The sequence below is a fragment of the Eublepharis macularius genome, chromosome 12, assembly GCF_028583425.1.
Source record: "Eublepharis macularius isolate TG4126 chromosome 12, MPM_Emac_v1.0, whole genome shotgun sequence".
Lineage (NCBI taxonomy): Eukaryota > Metazoa > Chordata > Lepidosauria > Squamata > Eublepharidae > Eublepharis > Eublepharis macularius.
In genome coordinates, this window is record NC_072801.1 from 75918752 (window position 1) to 75935597 (window position 16846).

General features: G+C 42.6%; 1 protein-coding gene across 1 annotated transcript in view; it reads left to right on the forward strand.

Annotated features, from left to right (window-relative positions):
• LOC129339980 (uncharacterized) overlaps positions 1–7277 on the forward strand; it is a 196399-nt gene extending 189122 nt beyond the window's left edge. Inside the window, exons 20-22 of the mRNA XM_054994533.1 lie at positions 376–708; positions 6253–6380; positions 6805–7277. Coding sequence (XP_054850508.1) covers positions 376–708; positions 6253–6380; positions 6805–6813 — 470 coding nt within the window. The 3' untranslated portion in view covers positions 6814–7277. The remainder of the gene's footprint in view (positions 1–375; positions 709–6252; positions 6381–6804) is intronic.
• The last annotated feature ends 9569 nt before the right edge of the window (positions 7278–16846 follow it).

Genomic DNA, 16846 nt, shown 5'->3' on the forward strand with positions numbered 1-16846 from the left:
GTAATACGAAATTCACCAACTATAGGGGCTTCACTGTGTGGCTTTATGTCCTACCTCATTCTCAAAATATGCTAGTGGTTAGAGATTTGCTGAGGTCTAGCTATGGGTAAGAATTTGGTCAAAGATCAAGGAATATGCAATTGCTACTCTTCCTCTTCTTCCTTCCCCCCCAACACATACTTTTTTGTTTCTTTCCACCATCCAGATGATATGCCTGGCGCACCTTCTGTCTAGCTCATCATCTGGTTCATTAAGTGTCTTGGCCTGGCATTTTACAGAACAAACACAAAATGTCCACTGAATCTTCTTTTTCTCCTTTAAAGTTCTAATTTAGTCCAGTTTGCAGACTAATTCTTGCTTCTTTTCACCATCCAGGTGGCACTCCCAGAGCTCCCGAGGTCTATGTCTTCCCCCCTCCCTCAGAACAACTGAAATTGCAGGAAACAGCCACCCTCACTTGCCTGCTGAAAGGTTTCTACCCCAGTGACTTCTTTGTGACATGGCTCCGGAATGAAGAGCCCGTGGGAGATTCAGAGTACATCACCAGCCATCCCATACAGGAATCCAAGACCCCCGAGCGGTACTTCACCTACAGCACATTGAACGTCAAGGAGCAGGATTGGAGTTATGGAGCCACTTACACTTGCGTGGTGGGACACGAAGCACTTCCCCTTCAGACAATTCAGAAGACCATAGACAAGCACACGGGTAAACCCACCCTTGTCAATGTCTCCCTCGTGCTCTCCGACACTACCACCAGTTGCTACTAACCATTGTCACTATTTCTGTTGTTCTCTCTTCGCCCTCTTATTTTCACCAGCATCTTTCTCTTGTTGTGTCTCTTCTTGTTTGATTATTAGATCTTTATAGCTAGTAGATGGAAAAGAGGAAGATGCTGAACATATCAAATGATTGTTAAGTCACTGGTTGGCTTCATCTTTTTGAAGAAGGATAACAGTTTGCAATAAACTATGTTTTTCAAACTAAAAGGAGAAAATCTGGATTGCTATGTGGGTTGACACTGCTTTTTAGTTGCAGAAGTATGGAATGAGACATCCATCTGGAATTCAGAGGGAAATAAAGCTCCTTTGCAAATCTTGCTGACATCAACTTCCTGGATTTTCAAAGGATGCTAAAACATTATTTTGGTTTTTTATCTCTCTAAGGCATGCATACACCTCGCTCTTCACCAGTAGGTCCTGAGATGGCTTACAAAACTACTATTTGTTTGAAAACAATAAAAAAACATTCTAAATTAAATACTAAATTTTTTTAAAACAAACCCTAATAACAACGTTAACCAGTGGTAGAAGCATAGTCTGATACATTATTAAAGCATCTGCAGTAAAAGCAACTATTTGATTTTAAAAGCCACAGCAGAGATAAATGATGTTAAAATGCAAGCAGGACAACACAACACCACACCTCAACAAAAAGCCATCAATCAACAAAAACATCATTCTCAGAAGATGGGGTACATGGAACAGGGTTGGGGAAACAGACGCAACTGCTGGGCAACTTTGCACACGTTCCGTGGTAGCCCATCGTAACACTGTACATGTTTACTCTGCTGATATAAACTTTCTAGTTCCATCTAATTTTTCACTGTTCCTTCCCTGGCTTTGGCCTTTTCTTTTGTGCATTCTCTTCCATCACTTCTTCTACCACTTCATCACATTCCACATAGACATCATAATAGTTACAGCTTCAAATGGTACTATCCCTGCTTCTGAGATAAATCTGATTCCTTATATTTCTTCGTTTGGATTTTTGGGCCCCAAAGTTGTGCAATAAATTTACAATCATCAAAAAGTATTTGGATGTCAAACTCTTAGCCCTTAAAGAACCAGTCTGAAGAGGCCATGAAATACCCTTCTGTACACTTCAGTTCATATGTATCCCTGGACAAGGTGATCTATTTTATCCTTAGTATTGTTTCCCAGTTAAAAGGAAGACTGAAGATACCAAAAAACATGCTTCCTCCTCAACCATCGTTATAGAACTTGGACATGCCAAAATACTAAGTAGCTGTTCCATGACAACCAGGACCTTCCACAGGCTCACCGCCCAAAACTGTCATTTGTCAAGTAACAATTCAACAATATTATAATGACAATGATGCCATCAAAGTGTCTTCCATGCAACACTGGATGACATGTCTGTAGCTGCTTTGCAATCTCTCAGGACACGAAACAAATCTCAGTACACTTTTTCCAACTCAGATCTAGCATTAAAGTTATCCCGAAATCACATAGTTCAATAAGAAGATTTTTAAGAATGACAGAAGGAAGAGCTGGGTAACGTGAAGATTCATAGAGCAAAAGGCAAGTAGCACCTATAAGACTAACAAAATTTGTGGTAGGGTGTGAGCTTTCATGAATCACAGCTTTACTTCTCATGAAAGTTCATGTCCTACCACAAATTTTGTTAGACTTATAGGTGCTACTGAACTCTGGCTCATTTCTATTGCCACAGACAGACAACACATGGCTACCCATCTTGATCTATGAAGGATCATCTCAACTATTTCTAGAAATTTTAAACATGCAAATTGCATTCTAATCATTAGGTCTGGATCAGTGGTTCTTAATGTTTAATATATAACTGCCCCCTCTCTAAATTCATAACATTTATTTTATTTTATTTATTTATTTGATTTTTAGCCCACCGTCCCCACAATCAGGCTCATTATCATTTAATGCCCCACCCCAAATGACTTTATGACTTTATTACAGTATTTAAATGCGACCTTCCCCCTCCCACATAACCACATTGCCAACTCAAGATGTCCTATGAAGTAACCTGACACACAGAAAAGGGTCGTTAAAATGTTAAAAGATAAGAACTAAATAGCTGTCCAACTTTCCCCCCAAATAATAGTCTATTAAATGTAATGAAAAATGTGCTCCTAAAACGAATAGCCTTGCCTTTCTAATGGAAGGTGGACAGAATAAAAGACCCTCGCCTTCTCCAGCAGAGCATAACACTGCAGCCACCAGCTAAAGGAAGTGGGCCAACTGTAGCCAGACAGAGAGCTTTGTGGAAGGGCTCAACCATGAGGAAAATCTGGGAGGATCTGAAGTGTTGGATATGCACTTAACAAGTAAATACATTTTAAAAAGAGGGCATTAAAACATCACTCCGGATAAGGCAACTTTCTTTATACATGTATACTGACAACAAACGCACAGGATACACAATTCTCTGGCATATATTCAATTTGAACTTTATGTCTGAAAGCCATCATCCATTTTCTGAATGTTAGGATCAGAGATGCGCACGAACCGAAATATGAACCAAAATTAAGCATGAACCAGGCCAGTTCATGGTTCGCAAACCACAGTTCGTCAGATCCCATTTCTGACAAACCGCCACGAACCTTTAGGCTGGTTTGTTTGGTTTGTTTTTTGGTTCATCACTGCAGGTAGCCTGGTGCCAATCAATCAGTTTCCTAGGCAACAGGGGATGGACTTCTTGCAGACCTTCTGCTGACCCGGAAGTGACCTTCTGCTGGCCTGGAAGTGATGGTTTTCTGACCCAGATGTGATGTTTTCACAAACCAACAAACAGGTTCACGAACCAGGGGCAGGTTCGTGAAAGTTTGTGGTTCGTTAAATTTGACGAACCACATGTTTCAGTTTTTTCCCAATTCATACCCATCTCTAATTAGGATTGCTCCTACTTGCCATGTACCACTTTTCTGCAGGAGAAATCTGGGATCTGAGTTTCTTTCCTAGCACAATGTCGCAAGCAATTACAAGATCAGAGAAGCAGCTGCATAAAATCCCAAGATGCCTAAAGCTCTCCATTTGACCTCCTCAAAGTTTTGAACGGCCCACAATATTTTTCGATAGCCCCCCCTTAAGAATCACTGTCATAGAGGGAGGATTATCCATATCACTGAAGAAAAATAATGATCAGTTGCTGAAGCTGTTAAGACACACAGACTCAAGCAAATGTTTGCATCCTCTCTTCTCATTGGCCATATAGAAACATAGAGCCAGAAGGGATACTAAGGGTTATCTAGTCCAGCCCCTATACAATGCAAGAAATTCACAGCTACCTTCAACCCTCACTTCCCCAGTGACTGCTGCCCAGAGGAAGGCAAAAAACCTTAAGATCCTGGCCAATGTGGCCTGGAGGAAAATTCCATCCAGACCCCAAAGTGGCAATCACCCTGGGCATATAAGAAAGGGCCATGAGAGCCAGGCACTCGCTCATCCCTTCCTGTTCTCTCTCTCCCAATCTGCCTTAATATTGTAAGCCCAAATACTCTATCCCTGACAGATGCTTAGCCAAAACTTTCTTTACCATAGCCATAGCCATATGGTAATAATTCCATTAAGGAAAAGGCCCTTCCAAACTCAGCACCATTCTCCATTTCTTTTCTGTTAAAAGCAAACTATGGAAGGTAGAGTAAATATACTGAATCCTCTCCCAAAACCCTACCTAAGCCAATCCATCTGCTCACCATTATGTCTCCCTTCCTCCCTCCATCCTACATACATATATTCACACACACGTTGAAAGTGATAAAGAATAGGTTAAAAATAACCTCCCGAGGATAAACATTCACCTTATGATTCCATTTTTCTAGAAAATTCCAATTGAAAATCACAATTGAAAGTGTGGTGCAGTGGTTAGACTAGGATATGGGAGACCCAGGTTCAAATCCCAACTCTGCCGTGGAAGCTTGCTGGGTGACCTTGGGCCAGACACACACGCTCCTTTACCTACCTCACAAAGTCGCTATGAGGATAAAAAGGAAGAGACGAGAACGATGTAAGCCTCTTTGGATCCCCATTGGGGGAAAAAGAGGATTATAAATTAAGTAAAATAAAATAAATAGGAGAACCCATGCAATGACTTCTCTGATTACTATACATATTATGGACCTGTAACTAGAACTCTAGTTCTGTAATTTAGCTGCAAATATAACAACGGGAGGGTGTGCTTTAGACTAGGGCTACAGTTCTAAGGAAGTAAAATTTAACACTACCACATCATGAACTCACCCATGCTCCCCTGCACTCTGCAGAGGTTCCTTGATGTTAAATATGTCAGGGGACCGATATGGATCCCCAATATTACATAGTTTCGCCCTCAGATGTATCCATAACACCTTACTGCCCCTCAAAATTGTAGCAAGCTATTGCCATCTGAATTGCTATGGTCCGTTATGACAAGTTGAAAGAATCTAAAACATCTTGGCCAGAAGTTCATTCTTTACAAATTCGACAGCATTATCTGAGTCAGATCTCCAACTGTTGTCAAGTTTCTAAGGGTTCCACATGGTTATTGGTACAAAATGGTGAATGGAGAAACATCTTAGAACCCCTTCAAGAGACAGACTCCACCATAAAAAACTCAAAAAGAATCTGCACCTCATTCATGAGCTCAACTCATGGGTCCCTCGCCTGTCAGATATGCCCCAGTCCACCATCACGCTGCCCAAACAAGCAAAGTTTAGGGCACTGAATATTCCACAATTTTAGCATATTCTTGCAGCTCAATGCAGCATTTTGCTCCTTCTTACTTTAGTTCCCTGTAATATATTGAAATCTTAATAATTTCCTTTACTACAGTCGCAGAATTGTGGGGTCTCTTACCAACACGTCAAGAAACAATTCATTGCTTGGTCAGAAATAACTTCTGTCTAAGGCAGACATTTTTTCTTCTACTTTCATCAAGACAGAGAACAGCCACCATTTGCAACTGTCCCAAGGGTTCAAAAATGCAGTTCTCCTATTCACCTTGACTCTTTTTCTAATTCTATTTATCGCATGGCATCATCAAAAGTTGGCTGTTACCTGTCAAATTAAAAAAAATGTTAATAATAATAATAATAATAATATCCGATTTACATCCTGCCTTTCAGGACAACTTAATGCCACACTCAGAGCAGTTTACAAAGTATGTTATTATTATCCAACAACAATCAACCTGTGAGGAGGGTGGGGCTGAGAGAGCTCTAATAAAGCTGTGAGTGACTCAAAGTCACTCTGCTGGCTTCAAAGAGAGGAGTGGGAAATCAAACCTGGCTCTCCAGAATAGAGTCCTGCCGCTCTTAACCACTACACAAAACTGGCTCTCAACTGTTGCCTATCAAAGTATATCTTTCCCATTTCCTGGTCTTTCCTTGCCTTTGCAGTTGCTATGATACCTTCCACTGTTTTCTTTGTCAACTACTCTGAGACCTTTCCTTTTCTTTCTGAACTCTGAAAGAAACTGATTTCTGTTTATCGTCCCAAGCTTACCTTGATGGGATTGTAGTCACTGATGATGATGAAGGACTCCTAAACATCTCGTCAACTCTTTCCACTTTCATCGTCCTTTTCCTTGTGAGCCTCTTCTACAGTGCCACCGTGACTGTCATCAAGGTAAAGTAAATGGCTACCAAAGAAAGCATTTGAAAGCGTGTTACTGTATACTACACATTGTGATCCAAAAGCCATTCATTTTTAAAAGGGAGATAATAGAGCAAGAGGAGAGCTAAGGTTACATTTGGTGCCAGTGGTCATCATATGATGTGCTACATCAAGGTTGGGCAATATATTGAGAAGTCTATGTCAACAAGGGATGTATATCCAGATGTATATATAGGACAGAAGTTAGCCCATTCAACACACTGCATTGACCTCCTAATCCCACATTCATAAATTATGAAAGATTTCTCATGACATTCGAGCATCTTTCTTTCCTCACAAAATTATGATGGTGAATTGGATAGCAGAGAGATTGCAAAGGAAGTTCTATAACACTTTTCCTAGAGCAACACTAATTAATCTCTTTTCTCCATTCCAGGTGAAATAGCAAAACCAATAATCTTCAAATAATGACTGATCCGTTGACTAAAGGAGTCCGACTCCACCATCCTTCACTTTCTTCCATCAACATCGTAATAAGAAGACTGATTTGCATTATCCTCTTGCTTCATTTTCTTTCCCAACTCCTGATGAAATAGCAAGGCCAGCGATCTACTAGCAACAGACTAAAGAAACTAAAGAATGCTTCCAATTTCTTTTCACTGCTATCCTAATGAAAGACTTGCACCTCTCCATCCTCTTCAATGAGACAACTGATCTCTGGAAGAGTTATATTATTCACTTGTTTTCTGTCTTAGTTTTAAGAATCCATGTGTTCTGAAGTAGATAGCTGCCAGCTGTTTACATTTTAAATCCATCCAATTTATTTGTGCAATTTTGTTTCCGTTTTTTTGGAGCATGTTTCTCTTTCTGGTGGTCATATTTTATTCTCGTACTTGTTGTGTACCTGGTATAAAGCCATAAAGATGATAGTTTATTTTTAAATTTGGGGGGGGGAGGTAGACAGGGGATCATAGTACTCAGAAGATTGGCCATGTTTACTGTAATTATATGTCCAGTCTATATAAATAAAAGTATCTGTTCATATTTCTTTCTGTGGCACACATCACTTCTCAGAAAATGAAGCCAGGAGTATCAAAACTGGTCTTCCAGTTCAGGATGGCCATGGGAGTTGCAGTGCCAAATTTGAATGGAAAATGGAACAACCTGACCACAGTTTGGTGCCAGTTTGGTGGTTAAAAATGGCAGGACTCTAATTTGGAGAGCCAAGTTTGATTCCCCACTCCTCCACTTGAAGCAAGCTGGATGACCTTGGGTCAATCACAGCTTCTCAGAGCTCTCTCAGCCCCACGTACCTCAAAGAGTGATTGTTGTGAGCAGGGCTTTTTTTCAGCTGGAACATGGTGGAATGGACTTCCAACAATTCTTGAAAATGGTCACATGGCCGGTGGCCCCACCCCCTGATCTCCAGACAAAGTGGAGTTTAGATTGCCCTCCACACCGCTCCAGCAGCGCAGAGGGCAATCTAAACTCCTCTCTGTCTGGAAATCAGGGGGTGGGGCCACCGGCCATGTGACCATTTTCACCAAGGGCAATTTAAACTTTTTAAAACTTCCCTTGTTCCAGCTGACCCAGTGACATCATTGTGAAGTCCTGAGTTCCATCAATTAGGGCCAAACTACAAGGGACGAATGACACTTGAACGGCAAGGTATTCCTCCCTGTTCACTTGCCCTCCACTTGCTCTCCACTCGATCCACTTGCCGTTCAAGTGTCATTCATCACTTGTAGCTTGGCCCTGAGTTCCACCATCTCTTTTCACAGAAAAGAGGAGGAGGATAATAGGATAATATGGTTGTGTGGATAATAATAACTTTGTAAACCACTCTGAGTGAGCGTTAACATCCCAGCCCAGGTTTTCTCCAGATCTCCCCATCCACCCACCTGCACACACACTTACTTACTATTCCAGAGTAGTTAGCCGTGTTAGTATGTAGTAGCAAAATCAAAAAGAGTCCAGTAGCACCTTTAAGACTAACTAACTTTACTGTAGCATAAGCGTTCGAGAATCACAGTTCTCTTCATCAGATGCATGGAGGGTACGAAGAAACTGGTCAGATATATAGGTGGAGAGGGGAGGGGTAACTAGATACAATCAGTAGCTTCTGATAATGGGATCAGTTGGCTTCTGATAATGAAATCAGTTACTTCTGATAATGAGATAATCATTCATAATCTCTATTCAATCCAAGCCTGACTGAATCAAATTTACATATGAATTCCAATTCAGCAGCTTCCCATTGGATTCTGTTTTTGAAATGTTTCTGTTGAACTACAGTGACCTTTAAGTCCTTGATGGAATGTCCTGGTAGACTGAAGTGTTCTCCCACTGGTTTCTGGATGTTGCCATTTTTAATGTCAGATTTGTGTTCATTTATTCTTTTGTGCAGAGGTTGGCTGGTTTGTCCAATGTACGGAGCAGATGGACATTTTTGGCACATAAGGGCATATATCACATTGGAGGAGGAGCAGCTGTAAGAGCCAGAGATAGTGTAGTTGACGCCATTGGGTCCTGTGATTGTATTTCCTGGGTAGATATAAGGGCAGAGCTGGCATCTGGGTCACTCAGTATTTGCACTGGAAGCTACGGTTCACTGTGGCAGACATTACTCTTCCCAAAAAATAGAACTAGGACTCTCAAAATTAGCCACTCGCTTCTGAATGATCACAATCCCTACTGATCCCCACCCCCTGTGTTTTTGCACTGGAAGCTGTGGCTATCTGTGGCAGGCATAGCTCTTCAGAAAGTAAAGCAAGGGGGTTAAAAATAGGAGAGTTGCATCGGGCTGATAATGGGAGTTGTCCTGAGAAAATGAAGGGAATTGTATCATCCTGGGACAGATTATCTCAGGAACAATCCTCTAGTATTTGCAATGGAAATAAAGGTTTACTCAGGGCTTTTTTTCAGCTGGAACGCGGCGGAACGGAGTTCCGGAACCTCTTGAAAATGGTCACATGGCTGGTGGCCCTGCCCCCTGATCTCCAGACAGAGGGGAGTTTAGATTGTCTATCTAAACTCTCCTCTGTTTGGAGATCAGGGGGCAGGGCCACCAGCCATGTGACCATTTTTGCCAAGGGCAATTTAAAAACTCCCCCCTTGTTCCAGCTGACCCAAAATGACATCATTGGTCCTGGGAGCATGTGCATACTTTGCAGGCGCACATGTGGTACCAGGGGCACCACCTCCCACCAAGAGTTGCCCCCTGTACTGGCAACCCACTGAGTTCCACCACCTCTTTTTCCAGAAAAAAAGCCCTGTTACTCACAAGAAGCCAGCAGCACAGGCAGCCTGCTTAGATAGGGAGGGTGGAAACAAAGGGGGATTAACAGCTTCCCTGAGCTATCACAGTCTGTGTGGCCTAGTGGTTTGAATGGCAGACTAGGGTCAAGCAGATCCTAGCGGAAGCCCCAATCTGCCAGTCATGACCTCTCAGCCAGATCTACCTCATAGGGCTCTTCTGTGGTGGTAGAGAGTGGAATGTGATGGTAGAGAGTGCTCTCAAGTCATAGCTGACTTATGGCAACCCCTGGCAGGGTTTTCATGGCAAGAGACTAACAGAGGTGGTTTGCCATCGCCTGCCTCTGCAACTCTGGTCTTCATTGGAGGTCTCCCATCCAATTACTAACTAAGGCCAACCCTGCTTAGATTCTGAGATCTGAAGAGATCAGGCTCACCTGGGTTATCCAGGTCAGGGAATGAAATGGAGTAGAGGAGATCAATATAAGCCACTTTGTTTCCCCTTGGGGGAAAACAGCATGGTATAACATTTGTTATTAATCTAATTTTGGCCACAGTTTTCAAAAAGGGATGATCGCTCTTGATGTTGCTTTCTCTGCTATTCCTGCAGTTCTATTGGCAGCAGGCAAAATGCTCCTTCGGTATTCTAATTGCCATTATATATGGCAAGCACAAGACCCTTCCAGATTGGCGAGCCAGGCAAGCAGGATCAGAGCCCCTAGTATATAAAGCTATAGTCTTAGGTAGCAATTTACATGTGTTGTCATTTATTTATGTATGTACAAAATTTATACCATGCCTTTCTGCTCTGGACAGGGCCATGAAGGCAGGTAACAGGTTAAAAACATACGTAATAAAAATACATCATTAAAACAATTAAAACCAAACTAAAAGTATGTACAACATAATAAATACCATCCAATAAAATACACAGGGCAGGAAGATGGGATTGCTGAAGGAACATCAAATGAAACAAGTCTTCTCTTGCTGGCCAAAGACAGCAACAGAAGAGGACAGATGAGTCTATGGGCAAATCCACACACCTTTGGCTAGAAAGACACTAATCCCAAATTACTTTTGAGAGAGTTTCAGGTGGCTAGCCATGTTGGTCTGTAGTAGAACAGCAAGATTTGGGTCCACTAGCACCTTAAAGACCAACTAGTAGGGTTGCCAGGTCGGGAAATTCATGGAGATTTGGGGGGCAGAGCCTGAAGAGAGTGGGGTTTGGGGAGGGGAGGAGCCTCAGTGGGGTATAATTCCATAGAGTTCACCCTTCAAAGCATCCATTTTCTCCAAGGGAACTGATCTCTGTTACCTGGAGATCAGTTGTAATTCCAGGAGATCTCTAGTTATCACCTGGAGGCTGGGTAAGCCTACCAACTAGGCTTCCAGGGTATTAGCTTTCAACAAAAGGGTCTTTTGATGGAAGTTGGTCTTTAAGTTGCTACTGGACCTGAATCTCCCTCTCAAATTTCTGTAGCAACCAGATTTATTCTGAAATAGTTCTGAGGTTGGGAGTTCCACGAACTCTTTTTTCTATAAAACTTGCACACAAAATGGCTCAACATGAAGGGAAGTTTAAAGTTTTCCTCATGCCATTGTCCCAGTCTGAAACCACTAGGGAATCATTATTTGCTCTACTAGGAAAACATTCTGGTACTAATACAGTACTAAGTTTCTTATGGCTGGGACAAATAGCAGTTCTGTGGGGCCATTTCAATTTTTTTCCTTGTTTAACAGTATAAATAATAAAAGAGCAAAGAAACTTACAGCGGTTGTAAATATCCATTCCCCAATCTCCCCCATCCACACAACTTTCTTGCTTATTGACATCACTAATTTTATTTACTTATTTATTTATTTACATTATTTATAGTCCACCTTTCTCACCGAGACTCAAGCCGGATTACACAGTGTGAGTCAGTACAGTCAATTTCAAGGGAATTTCAATAAATGATGCAAAACGTCTACTGTCATGCCTCAGGTAGGGTGAGCCACCTTATGCTGCCACCACTCTGGGATTCAGGGTCCCTTGGGAAGGCCCAGAGTACCCTCCCAACCCTTCTGACCTCTGTAGCTTGGCCAATAAACAGGCGTGAGGACCCAGCAGAGTAACAACAAACAAAATAGTTTATTTACAAGGAGGTTAGTTAATATCAAACAAACAAGCAAACAAGGTGCCTTAGCAAAAATAGATGGGTGAAAGTAAAATAAACAAGAGGCCTTAGTGCGACTGAACTTCCTGTCCCTCTGTCTGCCAGGCCTGTCTTCTCACCCTACCTGGATAGGGGCCTCTCTCCCTAGCAGAAACCTCCTCTGGCCTGCTCCCTGGGAGAAAGAACCCAGGCTTTTTCCCTCCCAGACTTATATGGCACTATCCCCCTGTGTTCTGATTTGCCAAAAAGGGCACCAAAATGGCCCAGGGGCTCCTGGGAATCATAGGCAGGCCTACTCCCACTGCTAACAGGTTTCTGAGGCCTTGCTAGGCCTTCCTGGCACAGCCAGATCATGACATCTATAAATGCAAATTTTCCTATTAAACTCCCATAAATTTTATAACATCAGTATAAACATTTTATATGGTTCTTCACATGGGATCATTTCATAATGGGAAAATGGCACAGGAATGTAATCCCCCTCCTTCTGTACCATGGCTCCAATCCAAATTAGACCCCAAAATGCCTGGTTTTTAGAAAAAAGAAACACACTGGGAGCTGCATTCATCGAAGACCCTTCATCACATCTGTTTGAGTCCATTGCCCTGATTCAACAACAGCAGGTAAAGATGACCACTTACTGGCTTCCCAGCCTCAGCTGCTTTAGGTTTCTGTTATATTTTGGACAACTTAATGTTTTTATGGCCTTTGTTTCATTTTGAGAGTCAGTGAAAAGAAAAGTGATTAATAAATTTAATAGGCTAAAAAGAGAATTCTGGGAGTTTGGTCAAATATATCTTCACCAGCTAGGTCAGTAGTAGCTTTTGGTTTTTCTAGAAACTGAATTTCTGGATTTTGAAATGAAGTAAACAAGACAAGAAAAACAACAGGAGAAAAAGAGGAAGTCCAGTCTGGGAAAAAAGTTTCATGTCCCTTTTTGAAGCTCAAATATAGCTCCTCCAAAACCTCAGGCTGTCTCAGGCAAATTATTCACAGCTTCCCGCCAGCAATAAGGATGTTACAAACTCAATTTTATTTTTTTCAATGCCATTTTTGAAAACATAATTAGGGGAAATCTCTGGAGGCCCCATTAGAATAGCCACATTTGTGAGTCGGCAGCCGAGGCCTGGTTTCTCCTTAGACAGATGCAGCCTTTGGCTTGGTGAGTAAAATGGGGTTTCATTTTGTATTTCTGGTACCTTGGAAAGATAGAAGCAAGGTGGAGGGGAAAGGGATGAGCTCTTTCCTTCTCCAGAAAGGGAGATAGTGGTAATAGGCTTGCGTATTATTAGTATTTAGTATTAGTATTTAACATTATTATTTGTCCTAGTATTACTTGGGACAAGTCTCTTGGGCAAAACAAGAGCAGATAGCAATAGGCTTCCACATGATGATAAATATGTTTGTTTGGTTTCTCATCCTGAACTCAGGTTTTCCAGCAGATGCTGTATCTCAAGGCTGCCTTAGTCTTGCCTCCCTCCTGTAAGTCTTGGCTTAGGAAAGGATTTAGAGGGTGAGGAAAACCCAGTCCCCCAACATCCTTGCCAAGCTAGGAACTAGTTAGAATAAGGCTCGAAGGAGTCAGAAGGGTACAGTTTCTCTGAGCTCCAGCACTCATCTCAAGAGTTTCCCAGTTGAGCAGATTAGGGAAAAGAGAGGAAGCAACAAGTTAAAAGTCAGATTACTTGTTTTTGACTGGGGGAAAAGCTTAATTAACTGCACATATCAAATACAGTTCTGGTTTGTGTCAGCTTGCAACACTGATTGGATAAAAGCTGTGCTGTTTTTACAACTGGCCCTTTGGTTTATTTAACATCTGTATCATATAATAAATTAATGCTGATGATCAGTTCTTCAGCATGTATTTGATGCATCTGTATTAATTCTAGAACCCTTGCTGTCCATCACCACCCCATTTCTGACACCTCAGTGAGGGGGGCAACTGGAATTCCCTCAGTAGCCATGGGACTCAGCACTCTGTAAGGAAGCTTTTAAGACCCTCAGCTGAACATAGAAGGTGGGAGTGGGACAGCTTGATGGCTTACAGTAGAACCCATCCCAACCTCCCTGACATTTTGACCAGAAGGAATCTGGAGGGTTCACCACCACCTGCCCTAGAGAAGCATTCATGCAAGCTTCTAGTGCCTATAGCAGCTTTGAAATTGAGGTAGCAGCTACTTCTGGGAAACGAAAGAAATAGGAATTCCTGTGAGGTTCTATGCTTAGCTAGGGAAGTTGTGGCATACCACAGCTTTTGGAAAGACGGGGGAAGCAGTTGGCATCCCTTTAGGCAGAATGTTTCAGGTGGATAGCCATGCTGGTCTGCAATAGAAAAGCAAGAATTGGGTCCAGTAGCACCTTGAAGACCAACTAGATTTCCAGGGGATGAGCTTTCAAGCGTCAAAGCTCTGAATCTCAAAAGCTCATCCCCTGGAAATCTGGTTGGTCTTTAAGGAGCTACTGGACCCGAATCTTGCTCTCCTGAAACAGAATATCAGCTGAAGTGCATGCAAGATTTTCAGATGTAAAGGAGATTTAGCTCCAGCAGGGAAGGAAAAAAAAAACAGGGTCTCCCCAAAGGCCAGTGCTGAGCTTAAGGAGAGTGGGATGGCTCCCTGCTAAGCTGCGACTTTGGGAAAGTTGTGGAGAACTACTGGTTCCTCTGAAGTTCAGTATTCTGGAGGAAACCACATGCATTCAGCAAAGCTAGCAACTTCCCTGCAGTATCCCTGGGATCATCCTGATGTTGCAGCTCACCAGACAGCCATCTCATGCCCAACCTCAGAAGGGGCTTTAGATCCTATCCCAGCCTCCCAGAAGCCAAACCCTTAGCTAGGAAAGCTGCATATCCTAGGTTAGCTTTCAGAAAGGAGAGGACCCAAGTAGCAGAACCATGATGAAACTGAAATGGGTCCAGGTGGGATGCACAACTCCTAGCTCAGCAGCAGCTTTGGGAAGATTTCCTTAGATGGGCAGATTTGGAAAGGCTGGGCGGGGGGGGGGGGGAAGCGCATCAGTTCTCTTTGGCACCCTCCGTTCTGCTGGGGAAAACAGCATAGATCTCCTGTGCACTCCAGCTGGCCGTAAAACTACTGGCATATCCCCAGGGTGATTCATCACCCACCTGAGAGGCACAAAGCTTTATGGATTGAAAATAGCTTTGGATCACTACCGTTGAAGCGGGTTGGACGCACCTAGAGACCCACGGAAGCCCATTGATCCCCTGAAGGCCAGCTGAAGGGGAAGCTGCCAAAATTGGCATCCACCCCAAATTCAGCTGCATGTCTCCCAGTTGAGCGGCAGCCTTCTAGGGAGTTGGATTCCCTAGAATGTTCCATGGGATCGCCAAAGCTGTTCCACCAAAGAATCTAGTTTCAAGACTCCTAGGAGGAGACCCCAGGCCATTCCTCATGCATCAATGTAAAAGAAGGATAGCTCCCTGTTGAGGTGGGGCTTTAAGAAGGTTGTACTGGGCAGGGGGAGTACTGAAACCCTCCCAGCATTTCAGTGCTGAGCTGAAAAGTATGCATTTCCCAGATGAGCCCTGAGGTTTAGAAGCATGGGGAGGGGAGAAGAGCTTCCCCTGCTTTCCCAAGGCTACAGCTCAACAGGGAGACATCAGACTCTTCTCCCTCTATGTACTGAGCAATTCTGGTCCCTCCCCAAAGCTCAATTGTTACTAGTACAAATTTTAAAACACTAGAGATCTGGAAGGCTTGTGGGCCTAAGAACGGGGAGGTAGGCTACAGAGAAACTAAGGAGGTGCCAGTGAGTTTCTGGGGACCCCCATATCATAGCTGTAACCTGATCAGTACTTGAAAGGCAGGATTTGGGTACAGTTGCACCTTAAAGACCAACAAGACTTTCAGAATATAAGCTTGCTTTCTCTTCTGTTGCTGTTCCTTCAACCCAGTGGTCTCGAACAGCCACTGAGAGTTTATGTTTAGTCAATTAATAATATAAGGTTTCTTTTGAGAATCAAGGCTCCCTTCTTCTGAAGAAGGAAGGTCAGACTCTCAAAAGTTTCTGCTGCAGACCAACACAGCTACCTGCCTGAAACTCTTCACTTACGTGGAGCTGTCATTCCTGAGGTTTCAGAAATGATCTATTAGACAGTGATTTTTGTGGGTGCCTATTTCTATCCTAGTATTTACCTAAAATATATTTAAAACTGTTTCAGAAACATTAAAGCTGAGAAATGTTTTATTTGGTTTATTCAAAATCAACAATTTCACATTCAAGAACGTTTACCTACTTACAATGAAGGCCTCCCTTAAATAAAAAAAAGTCTCCTCTCATCCTCCCAGTCATGTTAACCAAAGGAGTGGGGGGTTTTTTCCAGTAAAGTGTCAGTATAATGAGGTAAAACTGAAAATTCTTTCCTCAGTCAAGGAGAATCTTAGGTGAGCAAAGAAGAGCAAGTCAGTTGTGTGGAATCTGGTACGAGATCAGTACAGGGAGGGGGGTACTATATGGCCAGAGTTCACTGTCAATCAGAAATGTTCATATTCTTGAAAATAAACAAACAATACAAAGCTGTTTTTTAAAAGAAAAAAAACAAGGAAAATGAGAACTCCAATAGGGCATTGAGGTGGAGTGGTTAAGAGCAGCAGGACTCTAATCTGGAGAGCCAGGTTTGATTCCTCACTCTTCCACTTGAAGCCAGCTGGGTGACCTTGGGTCAGTCACTGCTATCTCAATTCTCTCTCAACCTCACCCACCTCACAGGGTGATTGTCGTGAAGATAATAACAACACGCTTTGCAAACCACTCTGCGTGGGCATTAAGTTGTCCTGAAGGGTGGTATATAAATCAAATGTTGTTGTCGATTCCACACAGATTACACCCATGTAAAGTTCCCGCTTCTCTGCAGACCATGGGAAGACTCACGGAACAAATGAGATCCCTTTCCCAGCTTCCCAAAAAATCATCACTCGGATAAATATCAGCTTATCAACTTCAGGTGGCAACTGAAAATAAGGTCCTTTGAGTTAGGAGAAGCTTTAAGAAGTGTTTACAGGGAAAGTCTAGCATCCCTAAGTATTGTAGAGACCAGCAGTGAGAGGG